Raw genomic sequence first — 16,904 nt, 5'->3', positions numbered from 1 at the left:
TTTTCACCTCAATTTATCTTGTTCGTCTTATTAATAATTTATACGTTTTTGATAAATGATATTGATATACTGAGATGATGGATACGCTCCAAATCTATTTCGTCCTTCCGATCAAATTATAATAATATTATAATAATCCTCTTTATAATCTTTCTACCATAATAATATTAGTCCAGACTCAACTCTCTTCTTGATTATCAAATTAGATCAAGCGATTTCTTTTAAGAATAAAAAGTAAAGACTTTATGAAAAGATACTGGCTTTTAAAATATGAATTTATTTTCAATATTATATGCAGAAAGATTTTCGCGTATAATAGCTAATTTAGTCTTTAGTCTGTCTAAGAAAAGAAACGACTGCGGATAATATTATTTTTTTAATTGTATTTATTTCAAAAAGATATTTATTCAAAATTTTATAGAAACAAAGCATGTATGTATATAGATACATATGAAGTACATTTAAAATAGTACTTGTCTCGCGCCTCTTGGAAATGACAGCGTTAAAAATCTGGATTTACTGAAGACATCTCGACAGACAAATATACCGGGACACTCTTCGTATAATTTCGCAAAAAAAAAGGATGTGTCTACAAAGCGAGTCTTGCAAATCTTCATTAAAGCTAGCCGGTGGTCAACCATCTTTCATCTCTTCTCGCAGGCGCGGAGGTGAGACAGGTTGTGAACCTCGGTTAACTTTAACTCCCGTTTACGGAGACGATCGATGGACAATTAAAGGGTTTACAGGGTTAAAACAGCGCGCGTTTAGCGTGCGCATATTTAAGAGACGAACGGAAGCAGGTGCGACCGCTTCCGCAGGCCGTCGCGCCCAAGAAGACACCGTACACCAGAGCGGTCCAGACTATCACGCCGACCGCAGCCGCCGCCATTATCAGATGCGCTCGATGACGAACGCGATCCAGGATCCGCAGCATCCACTTGCGGTCCACCGCTCTCCCAGGAGACGCCGCGCGACGCAAGGATGCGGTCGCTGCGTTCTAGACATGCGCGTTTGTCAGAGAACATCCGGGGAACATAAGAGAGCCGAGCTATTAATTTTATCCAAAAGGGACAAACAATACCTAATAATTCTCATAACCGGTTATCCCATCCTTTAGAGACAAATAATTCCGATTACATTAGTAATCTCTTAAATTAAATTTCTATGTATCGCGTAACCGACATCGCATTTTTTGTATACCTACTATTATTTTTATTATTAATAACTATAACCAACTTTACTTTATTAATAACCGATTGATCGAGAAACTTTGAATAATCAAAGCCAGAAGAATCTGCCTTTTTCCCAACCTCTACTGCGTTCGTTGCTCCAGTTCGCCTCGCGACTGCAACTGCTTCCTGCATCTCGTACGGTTCGTCGTGCGATTCGTTGAACGCCTGCTCTACTTCGCCTTCCACCACGTGCAGATCGTCGTACGGCCCATATACTTCGCCGTACACTTCCTGGACTTCATTGTCGAGCGCTTCGTGCATTTTAGCTTCGTTACCCATCTTCTCGTGCGCCTCATCGCTCGCCTCCCGGAAACGCTCGTACTACGGCAAAAAGGTTTTCTCGTACAAAATTGCTGACTGGCTAATTGTCAGAAGAAAGTCTTAGCTTAGAAAGTTTTAGCTTTCCGTACCGACAGGAGATTTTATAACGTCTCAATAAAAGATAATATTTCTAGGCGACGATCAAAAATATGTAGTAAATGATAAAATAAAACACCGAGATATAAAATCGTTAGTAGCACAAGAGTCGAAAAGGTCAGACGCGAGGGGAAAAAGAATACTTGCAAGATTAATCTATCCTATTTAAATTTCTATCTCAATTTTTTTTTTAAATTCGTCTACTTTTCGCAGAAAAATGATAACTGATAAAAATTAATATAGAGTATTTATATATAACTTTTTCAGTGCGCAAATTTGAATAATTTAAACACCGTCTCTTTCTCCCCCCCCCCCCCATTTTTTCGCGATAAAAAGTTCTCGCGTTCTTTTTGCCCGCGTCGAGAATGATATTTCTGCCCGCGTGAGCATATTTAATATTTTTTTATCTGTATTTAACTTGTCTGGGAAATACGTTTAATTTCCTCCGGTGCATTTGCGCTTTTCCAAATGTCGCGTCGCAAATTGCACAAACGCTTCGAATTATCGCGTGCAAGAGCAAAATCAACACGCGCGCATGTACGTAAACGCGCATCCCGCGGTCCGTCTCCGATGCCCGTAGGGGGTGGTGTATCTTAAAACGCGGAGCGAGCGTCGGTTCTCCAAACCGATCCAGGGGATGGATTTTAGCGGCGCGTGCGGGGACGCGTCGGAGAGATCGATCGCGTCCAATTACGGGAAATGCGGGGACCCGTACCTGCATATTCTGCAGTTTACTTATTTGCTGACGGACCAGACGAACCACCTTGCATTTCGCGTGTTGACAGTTCGCCAGGAACTCCGCGAGGCTCGCCGCCCGATCGTCCCGCTCGTCCTGCTCCAGATACCGACAACCGCCGCATGTACGCGCGTCGCATATCATTTCCGATTGCATATCGGCGTATCGCGGCACATACGCGACGATCCGTGCGATGTAAAAGGTTCATTTTTTTTTTTAAGATATAACTCCGCCGCGGACGCAGCTGAAGATGCAAGCGAGTCGGCATGCAAATTGAACGGCGCGATTGTTTTACCTTTTATTCACGTTTTATCTTTTACCTTCATTCCAATCTATTTCTCTACAGACAAGAATTAAATTACAGTTAAAGTTAGTTTTCTTTATATTTGTACTGCGCATTGAGTTTAAGTTAATTTTCTTTATATTCTCATAGGTTCTCCTCTTAAAATTAAGCACTTGTAAGATTAAATGATAGACTATGCGATTTTGATATGAAAAGCATACATTTTTAAAATTGAACTGAATTTAATTTGATTTTAAATATATTTGTAATTTAATTCCCGCTTAATTAATTGCATCATACGAGAATCGTCAGAAATATCTTTTCAGACTGTAAAAGGTGAAGTTAAGAAATAACGCACGGTTCTCCTGATCAATAAAAACCGCGAATTGACGTCAGAGCATCGTCAAGGATCATCTTAAGTTCATGCTTTAACATAAACCAAAAGTGCCCATTTCTCTCCCTTGCTTTTAAACCTCGTAAAATATCATTCATAAGAGTTCATAAATTGTATTGTATAACAATTATTTGTAAAAATTGAGCAAATTTTCTAGTTCTTTTTTAAGTTTTAATTTTGGTTCTAATTTTCATTGATCAAACATAATATCATATTTTAAAGCTACACATGTAACTGAAGTTATTTGCAAAATAAATCCTTTAAATGTAATGCAGAATTTATTAAAATTTTTGTTAACAAAATTACAGTTAAAAATTAGCATAAGACCTTTTCAAAAATAATAATTTTAATTATTATACCTTAAAATATATATAAATGTTTATAAAGTATATTTTAAAGATACACACACAAATATTTTATTATCTGTACTGAAAGAATATTTAGTTAAATATAAATACGGAATTGCCACGCTTTCTCTCATCTTCTCTATGAGTTTGCGAGTGGAAAAATTTGATATGTATTTTACATCTAACCTTATTATTAATTCAGTCTAGGTTTCTTTTCGGGTGGTGGTTTCATGTCTTTCTTCTCGGTCTTCACTTCCTGCTTAATCTCTACGGCTGAAATAACAAAGAAAGAATCAATGATACTGAATAGTATTAAAATAATATTAAAATTAGAAATAAAAGATCAAATAAAAGAATATAAGCTACACAAGCTACATACAAGCTTCTGTCACTGCTTGGTGCACTGGCTTTGGCACCGATAAGGGAAATTTACGAGTGAGCTCCGCGAGTAACATATCCACTCTCTGCCGCTGAAACAATGAGCTAGGCTCCTCGCGCACCGGCGTTTCCTTCTTGGCGGCCAAGGCCTTGCCATTCTTGAAGTCCCAGGAATAGCCCTTACTCGGATGATATCGAGAGCAGGAACTTGCTTCGTCAAAGGCGGATTGTAGGTGGTGAACTGTGGACAACTACACAAGATACATCTTTTAAGTATGACAATCTAAAAATGACAGCGTCAAACATATACCGTGCTAAGATACGGAAAATATTCTGATAGCAGCCTAGCATCTTGAAAATTTCAAATGTACATTTTATCTCGCTCACCAGTCTAGAACTCACGACGGATCCTAAATCTGGAGCTTGGTACACAACGCCGGCTATGATGTAGTAATCGGCAACCGGCGATGCTAAAGTTGGCGAATGCCTGTGTTGTTTTCTAATCACGTATAGGATCGGCTCTTGTACGTGCAACAGAATGTACTCCAAGCCGGTCATATTGCTGGAAAATAGCCGTGATAAATATGCCTAACGATAATCACGTTTGAACATTTAACTTAACAGCCAAATCTCTCGACGAGACTTACGTCAACTGATCGGGACTCAGACGCTGCATCTTAACTATCTCATTGTTGCAAGTTCTGTCGTAGAATGGATTGCTCCTTTCCGAGAAGTAGTCCATAATGTTGCTCGGATTAAGAACCGGAATCCAGGCGCTGTCGTGCCAAGACAGGCCCAAAGGATTCTCTATACAAGAAGAGAACAACGGGAATTATCAAGTCTGTTAAGTATTGATCCCGGCAGAGATGATAATGAAAGATCATAGACCTTTACCTTGTACCGGAGTTTTTCCGGGCATCATCATCACATCCACTCAATGGAAATTGCAAAATTTGTGCAAAATAATTGCAGTCCGCGCTATAACGTATTTATATTGATCACATTTCCGTCACATGTGTCATTCTTCTTTTCAGCACTCTGTTTACATCGATCCTCGCGCACCTACCGGCGTACAGACATCTTCCCTTCAGTCATATGTATAATCGATAATAAAGTTTCTTCAAGTTTCCTTAGTACCTGCTATAGGTAAAATTACTTTCGCAATTGTCTTCCGTCAATAATGCTTTCTTTATCGTAGGGAAATTATTCGCGAACGTGACTACGCAGTTCAACGTACACGTTCGTGCGCATGCAGGCGCTAGTATGCTGGATTCCCAAATAAAAGGTGAACATATCTACCCTCGGGCTTCGGTGTTTCGGTGCGCGCCGTTGCGCGACGTAGTCCAAGTAGCCTGACATCTGACAGGAGTGACAGGTCCGTTCAGTTACATTTTGTTCGCCGTTCCGTTCGCGGTTTTCGGAGGCTGTCAGCGGCGCGTGACAGGGAATGTCTTTTCACGAGTGTCACCTGGACCCGCAGACCCCGACTCGATCATCGCGATGTGACCGCGATCTCCTGGTCCCCGTGGAAAACGCGCGCGAGGTCCCCCCGCGACGGACGACGCTTCGCCGTCGCTGATTCCCCGAGACGCGGCCACCGGCTCGCACGTTAAATGAAAAAGGTAAATGAACCGCGGCGTCGAGGTACTCTTCGAGGAAGATTCGCCGAGAAATTCCCCCCCGGGGGGAGGAACCTGGCCGCCGAATTAATCGCGTCGAATTAATCGACGCCGCGCGGCTCGTCAGCTGATTCGCAGATTTTTTTGCGCGCCGTCACGATGACGAGCCGTCCACCACGTCCTCGAGTTTTTTTTTTTTGCACGCATCCCACTTCGCAGGCAGAAAAACTACCGCGAGAATCCCCGCCGCTCCGATTTTCACGACGCGAGAACGCGCGTGGGAATTTTTATTGTCTACTTGATTTCGATTTATCGGACGCTGGAGTTTCACATTCGCTTAATCGCGACGCTCTATCAATGCATCGCTTTCATAACCGTTTTCCCTCGCTCCCCCTCGCCCCCCTGGATTCACGAGCAATTAAACATGAAGGTTAGAAAACTGTCGTGACAGCTCTTCCCTCCCCCTCCCCCCGCCCCCTCCCGCGAATGTGCGACACGCGCTCGGGAAAGAGAATCGCGAGCGTGTGCGAGAAATAACAGCCCATTTGTTAAACCCGCTGCTTTTCTTTTGTCGAACGATTTACAATTATAAAGTTTTGTTCCATTCTTTTAAAGGTGGAAGTTTCGCTTGTTTACTTGTTAACTCTATCGATCTAAACTGGATCGTTGAACCGATAAGCTCGTGTTATTTACTGTGACATTTACTTTCGCTTTTAATTAAACAATGAAGGATTGTTTTTACAGAGAGATCGATTCTGACATTTGGCTTTTGCGCGACTGACAATTTGCTTTATTATTGAAACGACGAATCGGCTGTTTTTTTTTTTTTTCGAATATCGCGATTTTTTTTTATTTCTTTTTGTTTACGTATCGAAAAATGATATGTATGTGTTTTACTAGCGCGCGAAAATTTCTCGACCTATAACTGTAAACATTTATTTCGTTTTTCTAAAGTGGGACATTTTTGTTTGTTTACTTGTCAGATCTATTGATCTAATCTGAATCGTCAAACCGGTAAACTCTCTCATTTACACGTGACATTGTTACTTTCCTTTTTAATTGAACAAAGAATTTTTTTTATAGAAAAGAGATTGATTAGTTTTTGCGCACGAAAATTTCTCGAAGTTGCTCGTTGCAATTGCAACAAATTAAATATAAATGAATGTCCTGCTCGCATTACAGCTCTCGCGAAGCCTCATCGAGCCGACGTGAGTCCGGATTTAATTTCTCGAGCGACGCGGTTCGGCTACGGTGCATTGATCTGCGGCGTGTTAGCGAGGTAAGCGTCGTGTAATGTTTAGAGAGAATTGATATTTGTAAATTGGCAGCTCGATTTACATTCAATGTTTATTCGATAATTCAATTTATTTGATTTATATTCAATGCGTTTGCAGAATGCACTCCGGAGGGGATGATGAAACCGAGAGAAATGGCATTAGCGATAGCAGTCATGTAACGGGGTCATAAACAAGATTTGTAGGTACATTTCTAATTACATTAATAACTACTAATCTATAGATCTTAATTGGAGAAATCCGTCTCTACTCTCGTTATTTATATAGGATCGCAAACAACTGTTTTCTTTCAATATTTGTTAATCTATGTGAATGTATGGAATAAATTTTCTTTCGCTAAAAGATTCTTTCATTAACGATAGCGTGCCGTATATAAACTATATAATAAATAATAACCATACAATAAAAAGATAATGTCGGTAATGTTGAGTAATTCAATTGGCTAATAACGAAAGGAAAAAAAATTGAGGAGAAAACTGAAGAGCTTATTTCCAAACCGTACTAAATTATATTTTTTTAAAATTGCATAATTTCATATTTCTTTCATTTTTCTTTTAACGAATGTAAAATAATTCTAAAGAGTAAGCTCTTCAATTGTTGCATTTTTCGCTGTCGACCAGGCTCTCGAGTGCGACGTATCTCGCAGGTTCCGTGATGGAGGACTATACGCCAATTGACGAGGACTTCCCGGGCCGGTTGCTGCACCAGGCCGCGCTCTGGGATAACGCTGAGCTGCTGGAGGACCTGCTGCGCGGCGAGCACGCCCAGTATATCAACAGCAAGGACTCGTGGGGCAGGACACCGATGCACGCAGCCGCTATCACGGATAACTCCCGTTGCCTGGACGTTTTGCTGACTGCCGGAGCCGACCCGAACGTCACCTGCGGCCCCCGCGGTCACCATCGGACGCCGCTGCACGTTTGCGCGGAGCACGGCCACGCCGGCAACGTGGAGAAGCTGCTGAACTTCGACGCGGATCTCAGGATCCGCGATGACGACGGCCTGAAGCCTCTCGACGTCGCCGAGAAAGGCAACCACGACTCCTGCATCCACCTTCTGAAAGCGGCGGCCGAGAAGTACGAGCTCGCGAAACAGGCGACCCACGCTTCCTTACGCGCGGCTTGTATTCAGGGTGATACCGTGGCCACCCGAAACATCATCCAGGGTCTGTCGACCGATCTGGAATGCGTGGTGAACATGGCGCCGAACGGCGCCAACACGCTGCTCTTCGTCGCCTGCGAGAGCGGTCACAAGGACATTGTTCGGCTGCTGCTGGACCACGGCGCTGACTGCAGGAGCCATCCGGTAACCAAGTACTGTCCGCTCTACATAGCGTGTTATCACGGCAAGCTGGAGATCGTCGAGTTGTTGCTCCGGCACTTTCCTAAGCAGACGCAACAGTTCACGGTGGAGCGCTGGTTACCGATTCATGCGGCGACAATAAACGGCCATCACCTGGTGATCGATGCGCTGCTCAAGTTTGAGTATCCGCAGCACGTCTACCAACGCTACAAGGATCCGTCCGGCGAATTCGAGTACGATCTACCGTTCGACATTAACGCGCAGGACGTCACTGGCCAACACGCGCTCTACATAGCTAGTATGCTGGGCAGTGTCAAGTGCGTCGAGCTGCTCCTGAGTTACCGGGTGAAGGCGAGGACGACCAAAGAGGAGGATGGCGTGAGCGGCGCGCAGCAACTCCCGGTATCGAAGCGCAAGATCTCCAGCGGTATTCAGAGGCTGATGTCGTCGCTGAATTTCCGCAGCAAGGCGCCCACTGACAAAAAGGACGATAAAATGATATATCCGGTGAATCTGGATCTCTACTGCAACAACGGCAGCGAAACGGCGTTGCACGTGGCTGTCAGGGGCAGACATACTGAGGTGGTGAACTCTCTTCTTCAGGCAGGCGCCAATCTCGAGCTGCCTGTCAAAGTCCCGTACGATCAGAGCGATCCCGACGGTAATTACTCGAACGTATTAACGATTGCGTGTCAGAATCGCGATGTGAAGATCGCGGACCTACTGTTGAAGCACGGCGCTGTCGACAACGAGTGCAAGGCGCTTAAGATTGCTGCGCAGAATCGCGACGAGGCGTTGACCGCGAAACTATTGTCGATTAAGGCGTATCCGGACTCCGAGTACAAGATCAACAAGAAAGCGATGACCGAGTGCACGCAGAGTTCGCACTTCTCCGCTCTGTCGTCCTTCGGCCACGTCACCTATTCCGCTCTGTTCCCGAAGACACCCACGATGATCAATTGGCACAACCAGCAGTGTCGTCTCTCGCAGATCCGGCTGCAGTGGTTGATCGACGCAGTATTGCATGTTAACAAGAAACTGAGCCCGAAAAACAATGACCTGGTGTTGTACGCCATCACGCGAATCGATATCTCTCATAACTCCATCACCACCGTACCGTCCACCATGTTCTATTTGCAGAGCCTGCGGTACCTCAACATGGCACAGAACAAAATCGACACTCTCACGGCCGACTCGAAGAATCCGAAGGATAAGCTGTGCCCAGTTCTAGAGGAGATGTACCTGCAAGACAATCGACTGGAGCAGCTGCCGGAATTCATCATGAACTTACCGGCACTCGAGATCATGGACGTGTCCAATAACAAGCTGCAGTGTCTGCCGCAGAATCTGTGGCGCGCGCCCAAACTGAAGGAACTGAACGCGTCGTTCAATCTGCTGCGCGATCTGCCTAGCCAGGCGTCGCAGAACGTCCTGAGGAAGCCGCAACGAGGTGATGAAGCGCAGCAGAACGGCACTATCTTCCGCGGATTAGCTGTTATACCGCGAATAGAGTCCATGGAATTCGACTCGTTCACGAAGATCGCGAACGCGCAGGTGATCGAAATGGAACGGCCACACGTGTGGACCAGCTCGGTTCAAGTATCAGAGAGGATGACCGACGACACGGAGAATGGCAACAAGTCGGTGCTAGCGTCGTTGAATCTGGCGCATAATCTCTTCAACAGCATCCCCGTGGCGCTACCGTGTTTGGCGGTGAGCCTGGTGCGGCTGAACATGGCGTACAATTCGCTGCGCTCGATGAGCCACATTACCTCGTATCCGGCGAGTCTGAAACAGCTGGACCTGTCGAATAATCAGATCTCACGATGGCCCAGTCTGCCGCAAGTCGACAGTTCAGACAGCATGGAGCAAGCGAATACGGCCTGCTACTGTCCGGCTGTCAACGCACAGTCGCCGGGTATTGTGCCCAGCAACAGGCAGACACCCGCGTCGATGCGTGATATCGTATTGCAGTCGGTGTGCGTGCATAGGCGGCATCTACGATTGGAGAACCTGCGCACCCTGATACTGGCGAACAATTTGCTGAATCGCATCCAGCTGACGTCGTGCGACGACGGCGAGATGCCGTGTTTGGAGGAAGAACGTGGGGATTCGGATAGAGACTCGAAGATTGGACATCCCGGATCAAAACTGTACTTGCTCTTTCCTAATGTCAGTATGTTGGACATCAGCAATAATCAACTGCGCGAGATACCGCACAACATCTACGAGCTGAACAATCTGTCGGTGCTGAATATCAGCGGCAACTACGATATCGTCGAGCTGCCGCCACAGATGGGTCTGCTGGGTCGTCTGTGGAATTTGAACACGCAGGGTTGCCGGTTGCAGGAGCCGCTCAAGTCGATGATCGAGTCGAAGAAATACAAGACGATGGACGTGATCGGTTACCTGAAGTCGATCTTGGAGGACGCAAAGGCGTACGCGCGCATGAAACTGATGATCGTCGGTATTCAGGGGATCGGCAAGACAAGTCTGCTGGAGCAATTACGGCAGGAGGGTGAAGTGCCGAACAAGAAGAAGGCATCCGAACACTGGGCCAAGCGGATGGGCAACAAGAATATCAACGCCAAGACCGCCAAGGGTACGACCATCTCGACCGTGGGCGTGGACATCGGCGACTGGATTTACGAGAAGAAAGTACGCGGACAATCGTCCCACGGGCCAGTCTACTTCAGAACCTGGGACTTCGGCGGTCAGCGCGAGTACTACGCGACGCATCAGTATTTCCTATCGAAGCGCAGTCTGTATCTGGTCGTGTGGCGGATCACAGACGGCTTCAAAGGCGTCTCCGAGATCTTTCAGTGGCTGGTGAACATTCAGAGCAGAGCGCCCAACTCCCCGGTTATCATCGTCGGCACGCATTACGACGTTTCCTATGAGCATAGCGAGGGTCTGCAACAGTACATACGCGATAAATTCATCAACGTTGTCGATGCCGAGAAGTGCGGTCTGCCCAAAGTCATGGAGACGATCGAGGTGAGCTGCAAGACGCGTCACAACATCAAGATGCTGTGCAACCTCGTCTACGACGTTGTCTTCAGCTTGAGATCGCCTGGCAGCAAGGAACTATTGCTGGAGCAAAAAGTTCCGGCGAGTTACCTAGCACTGGAAGACGTAGTAATCCAACTGGCGCACGACAGAAAGTTATCTGGCCTGGACCCGGTGCTAAAGGCCGACCAATATTACGCAGCCGTCAATAACGAGCTTCAAAAGTTACATAGATCCTTCAGAGACCCCGCCGAGTTACATCAGGCGACGTTGTTCCTTCACGAGAACGGTATAATCTTGCATTATGACGACGCCACTTTAAAAGATCTCTATTTCTTAGATCCGCAATGGCTCTGCGACATGCTGGCCCACGTAGTCACCATACGGGAGATCAATCCGTTCGCCAGATCAGGTATAATGAAACTGGACGATATCCAACATGTATTTAAGTCCTCTACGATATCATCGATCGACACCCAGGGCTATATTGTTAGTTTACTCAACAAATTCGAGGTTGCTTTGACATGGGACTGCCGTACGCTGTTGATACCGTCCCTCTTACCGACCGAAGAGGATATTCTGCGCAATAATCAGATCATCAAGGTACCGGTGAAGACACGCGGCTGGCACGTACGTGCGAAGAAGATTACATCGCCCATGTTTGCGTGCCTGGGTGCAGCAACCAGTGACAATAAAAATAACGCTGAATGCGTGCTCACATCGAGATCACAACCCGATTGCTCCGTTACTAGATTGTTGCTCATGTCGTATTTTCCCAGCGGATTTTGGTCCCGACTGATCACTCGTATCCTCGCGGACGACACCATCGTTGATATCGTCATGTCGTTCCTGGCGCCGTTCAAGGACTTCGTCGACGACAACATTTTCGCTAGTCTATTGGATCTACAGGCTGAGTGGGTGCTCTGGCAGACGGGAATCGAGCTGCGATACTCGGGCATCACATTGCTACGTTTGAAGGAAGTCTGTTATAATCTGAAAAATTCACCGTATGATTACAGGCAGTTTAAGTTCAAGTTAAAACAAGATGGTATTTGGTGCACTGTCGACCTGAAGAATTCTGCTATCTTAGAGATTTGGTTCCCGGTAGACACTCTGGTGATCAAACAACCCATCATGTCCGATTCCGTGGACGAGGAGCCAATGGGCTACCAAGCGATTGTGGTGGAGCCACGGCCGGAAAGCATACCGCAGTTAATGGCACTGATCGTTGATCACATCGACATCCTGCTGGAAGACTGGTATCCTACACTGGGCACACGTTTCGTCCATACGTCGGAGGGTAAATTACTGGTCACAAGGTTGATACCGTGTCCGCGCTGTTTGCTCGGCAACACTGAGAACGGTGACGGCGAGTCGAGCGACAGCGATGGCCGGTTGATCGAGGACATTCAGAAGTACTGCGCCGTAAATCGTACCGAGAGACAGAGCCAGGACAGTTACAAGTCCGACGGCGACAGTGGCGTCGGTTACGACAGTCTGACGTCCAGCAGAATGCCGTCGCTCGAGGGGCATCCAGACATGTCGAAACAGCAGAGTTCCTCGCATTCCGAAAACACTCTTGCGTATTCCTGGATGGTGGAGGAGTGCATATTGGCGGCGTACAGCAATAAACCCATCAGCTGCCCGAGGCATTCGGAGATCCCACTGTCGCACGTCGCGCCAGACATTATCTTCATGGATTTGGGTGCCAAGCATTTGATCAAGTCGGAGGACTTGAAGCGGGGCAAGTTGCTAGGTCGCGGTGCCTTCGGCTTCGTCTTTCGCGGTAACTGCCGACTGCCCGGCACGCACGTTCGCGCCGACGTGGCCATCAAGATGTTGCAACCAGTCTCGCCGGGCCCGAACTCCACGCAGTCGGCGATCCTCGCGTACAAGGCGTCACAGAGCAAGTGGGACCGTGACCCGTTGCAGTATGCCTGCAAGGCGTATTGCATGGCGCGTCAAGAGCTCAATATTTTGCTAACGCTCAGGCACGCCAATATCGTGCCGCTGATCGGTATAGTCGTCAGTCCTTTAGCTCTCGTGCTGGATTTAGCGCCTCAGGGTGCGCTGGACGCCGTCCTGAAGAACTATCGTCGCTCCGGGGCTAAGCTGGATCCCTATACGCTTCAAGCGATAATTCTTCAGGTCGCCAAGGCAGTGGAGTACCTACATCAACAGCACGTTATTTACCGCGATCTCAAATCAGAGAATGTGCTGGTGTGGCAGATGCCGTTGCCGTTTCAGGAGAATCCAGACCCGGTGCACGTCAAAGTCGCCGATTACGGTATCTCGAGACTGACGCTGCCTACGGGAGCGAAGGGTTTCGGTGGCACAGAGGGCTTCATGGCGCCTGAGATCATCAGATACAACGGCGAGGAGGAGTACACGGAGAAGGTGGACTCGTTCTCGTTTGGCATGTTCATCTATGAGCTTATCACGCTGCGCCAACCGTTCGAGGGCCACGAGGCGGTGAAGGAATGCATCCTGGAGGGTGGTAGACCGCCGATCATGTACCGTGAGACTTTCCATCCATGCTACGCGCTCGATTTGATGGTGATATGCTGGGCGCAGAACCCGAAGGATCGGCCGACCGCCAGTCAGATCGTCTCGATCGCCTCCGCGCCCGAGTTCACGCATCTGATAGACGTCACCCTGTTGACGGAACGCACGCAAGTGACGGCGGTCACCATGACCAATTACGGTAACAGCGGGCAGAACGACGCGACGGACAATCTCAACGGCGACGAGATCTGGTTTGGGCACAATAACGGCGAGGTGGACATGCTGCTGGGCACCCAGAAAGGCTGGCTGCGCCACGTGCGCATCGAGACGCCGGTGATACCGTATGCCATGTGCGGCGTGGACGGCTATATCTGGATCGGCGACAACGCCGGCCAGGTGCACGTTTATCTGTGCGGTAACTTCGGCTGCGTGGCCAGCTACAGTCTGGAAGCGGATCACAGCAGGGAGTCCAAGGTGGTCGGGCTGATCCATCTGGAGCAGCTGAAGCAGTTTGCCATAGCCTTGCACAGCGGCCGAATCTTTTTGCTGTCCAACTCGTTCACGCAGATGAGGAAGACGGAGGTCACCGGCGGCAGCGCTGGCACGGAAACGACGCGCCAAGGTGCCGATGTCAAGACCTACTCGCTTGCCGCGGTCTGCCGGAAGAGACGCGTCCTGGAGCTCTGGGTTGGTCAGAGCTATGGCCGGATATCCGTTTACACGTTGAAGGATGGCAATCTAATTGATACAACGCAGCTGTCTCACTGCACCGGGGCTGCCAACGACGCCGCAATGAGGAATCTCTTTGCCACATACCTGATCGGCGCGGCGACCGAGAGCTTTATTTTCTCGTACACGTATCCGGGCTGCGTGGTGTACCAGTGGGACGTCGACAGCCGGCAAATCGTCAATAAGCTCGATATGTCTAAGCTGGTGCCGTGCTCCGAGAGCCTCAAGTCCATCGCCATCGAGGAAAACCTGTCGACGGAGAAGTGCCAGGTGACCGCGCTCGAGGCCAGCGATGGTCAGTTGTATATCGGCACCACCTGGGGCTGTATCGTCGTTGCCGAGTGCGGCACCCTACGTCCCGTCACCGTGTTCCGGCCGTTTGAGGGCAAAGTCTGTCAGATCGTGTCTCTCAAGTCCGCCGACAAGAGGAAGACGGTGCTGGCGACCGTCGGCCAGGGATATCGCAGCCTGATCACGCGGTACACCGACTTCCCGCTGAAGACTTTGGAGAACGAGGAGCTCAGGCACGGCATGTACACCCTGCTGTGGCGATCGGAGAACTGGTCGGCAGCTTGATTCCCCCGGCGATTGTAAGATCCACATTTTCAGGTGCATTTAGCAACCGTTTTTTTTTTAGCGTTACACGCGATCCGTCTGACTTATACAAAGATAACGATACACACAAGTAAGCTACATTTAAAGCTGAATGCGCAGTGAGAAGCTGGGTCTAGTTTGGCTCAGTGTCCTTTCAATAAATGCTGGTGAAAAGAAGTTTTCGTTGTAATAAGATTCGGTGCCAATATACCAGGTGTTATAAATCATTGTGATGGGACCGCAGGATACTCTTCTTTGGCAGTATAATACCGGAAGTGCTTAAGTGGTGCGAAGTTCAATGGAGCAATATGTGGGCTCAGTGAATCTTATTCGTCCAATATTATAGTACCTAGCATATGTAAGGGATGTTGATTACGCTAATAAGCGTGCTTACGGGAAATAAATCGTAAAAAATTGGAGAAGAGAATGACGTTGCAGGTCTCATAGCGCTCCCGCAGGCACGCTTATTAATGAGCACCCTGTAATAATGCATCACAGGCTGTAAGCTGATGTTCTTTCGTTCGTCCAAGTTACAGCATTACCAAGTATATAAGAGAAACATTCTTATTTTGTATAAAACTAAGTCATAAGCAAATAGTCTAACGGTATTTTAACGTACGTTTTCGCTTGCATAACTATAATCGGACTCTATGAGAGTCACGCTATTTAAGTATTTATATAACGGAAGGGGAGAGAGGAATATTAATGCAATCTGTTTTTCGTCACTGCAAAACATGGGACAAAGGGGAAGGAAAACATTTTTCGAATATCCTCAACTGATATTAACTGAGCTGTTTTCGATATCAAAGAACTATTTTTAGCACCATCAATTACCTTTTATAATACCGTTAGTGTTAAGATTTCGATAAGTTTTACTGCTGACGCTAACGTCGTAATCTTGAGTCGATATAGAAATACGATTTCTAAACCATACTCGCGTATCTCTCTCTACGATTCAGTTACATCACGTCCAAAGTAATATCTTTCGAGCCGTACTGCGAGTTTTATAGATATTAAATCTAATCGAACCGAAGGTTGTGGGACTTGATGTATAAATAGATTAGCATTAATTTATTACAATGTAACACTAGGAAGATACAAGACCAGACTTACACACACACAGAAGCGTCTTGCTCAATGAAATCATTAAATTTCGATCCACGATTTAATTACACGGGAACGATCAGTGTATCCCAAAAAGTAATCGATGTGATATGAAATACTCAGCGAAAGAGAGAACGTAAAATATTGTCACAAAACTGTTATATTTTTTTTTCCAATTATGACGCTCTTTAATTGCGCTTATCGACAAGAAATCCTTCAGGATATTTGCTAGAAATTTTATTTTGCTTGCCAGATATTTGTTCCTTTTCATGCTAAGCGTTCGGGATTTTTATTAGCTCTTACAGCAGTAAAATGAAAATAGAAGATAACGATGTAATACAACTTGCACATTTAATTCGCCCGTAACGCATTTAAACGAGAAACGGCATTTAAAGGGCTAAATGGATATTTATTAAGAAATGTAATATGGTCGGCTGGGAGAATTTTCAATATGTAACATGCGTACTTTTGACTGTTACTCTCGAACCGGCGCGTTCGGTGCAGTGATGCAATATTTTTAGTTTATATAGCGCGTTTTATATTTATTTTTTTTAATTATACTCGTACCTGCAGCGCGCGAAGCGAAACCACAGTGATATACGCAGCTTGTATCCCTTTTTTCTAATACGACTGTTGTGAAAGAGCTAGAAATTACGTATCGCCCTATTCAATTATTATTAAGTATGCCTTGGAATATGGCGGATGATTATATAATGTTGCAACAAAACGTAATCTACTGCGACGATACGTAATTATCGCGATTGAGAATTCTACGCGATTGATCTCCATACGTTAAGTGCATCATTGTACATTCACGTTTACTTATCACGTGAGGATTACTATGGTTCTCATCTCGTACTCATCGACGTAAGTTATAACTTTGCAGGAACTCATTGTTATTTAATGTATTGATTGTCACGAAATATAAACACTGTTGTTGAGTTAAGAGACTCGTTAGTT

General features: G+C 46.5%; 2 protein-coding genes across 7 annotated transcripts; one reads left to right on the top strand and one right to left on the bottom strand.

The window, feature by feature from the left end:
* Positions 1-854: 854 nt before the first annotated feature.
* Positions 855-4,851, bottom strand: Med6 (mediator complex subunit 6). 3 transcript variants are annotated; one of them, XM_071794298.1, is made up of 6 exons: positions 4,676-4,851; positions 4,435-4,594; positions 4,175-4,349; positions 3,789-4,038; positions 3,596-3,682; positions 855-1,553 (listed from the first exon to the last, which is right to left on the bottom strand). In XM_071794298.1, the coding sequence occupies exons 1-5, from the start codon at positions 4,710-4,712 to the stop codon at positions 3,603-3,605; spliced, it is 702 nt and encodes a 233-aa protein (XP_071650399.1). In that variant the 5' UTR covers positions 4,713-4,851; the 3' UTR covers positions 855-1,553; positions 3,596-3,602. The 3 variants fall into 3 exon arrangements, with proteins under 3 accessions (XP_071650399.1, XP_071650401.1, XP_071650400.1); XM_071794300.1 differs by having other exon boundaries at positions 4,682-4,851; XM_071794299.1 differs by lacking the exon at positions 855-1,553 and having other exon boundaries at positions 3,391-3,682.
* Positions 4,852-4,912: 61 nt separating this feature from the next.
* On the top strand, positions 4,913-16,890 carry Lrrk (Leucine-rich repeat kinase). 4 transcript variants are annotated; one of them, XM_071794254.1, is made up of 4 exons: positions 4,913-5,409; positions 6,589-6,685; positions 6,801-6,882; positions 7,348-16,890. In XM_071794254.1, the coding sequence occupies exon 4, from the start codon at positions 7,356-7,358 to the stop codon at positions 14,820-14,822; it is 7,467 nt and encodes a 2,488-aa protein (XP_071650355.1). In that variant the 5' UTR covers positions 4,913-5,409; positions 6,589-6,685; positions 6,801-6,882; positions 7,348-7,355; the 3' UTR covers positions 14,823-16,890. The 4 variants fall into 4 exon arrangements, with proteins under 4 accessions (XP_071650355.1, XP_071650354.1, XP_071650357.1 ...); XM_071794253.1 differs by having other exon boundaries at positions 7,322-16,890; XM_071794256.1 differs by having other exon boundaries at positions 6,801-6,886.
* Positions 16,891-16,904: the final 14 nt, after the last annotated feature.

Source organism: Temnothorax longispinosus, chromosome 11 (genome assembly GCF_030848805.1).
Source record: "Temnothorax longispinosus isolate EJ_2023e chromosome 11, Tlon_JGU_v1, whole genome shotgun sequence".
NCBI lineage: Eukaryota > Metazoa > Arthropoda > Insecta > Hymenoptera > Formicidae > Temnothorax > Temnothorax longispinosus.
Note: the sequence above shows the minus strand (reverse complement) of the source record. Positions and strands in the feature narration are given on the sequence as shown.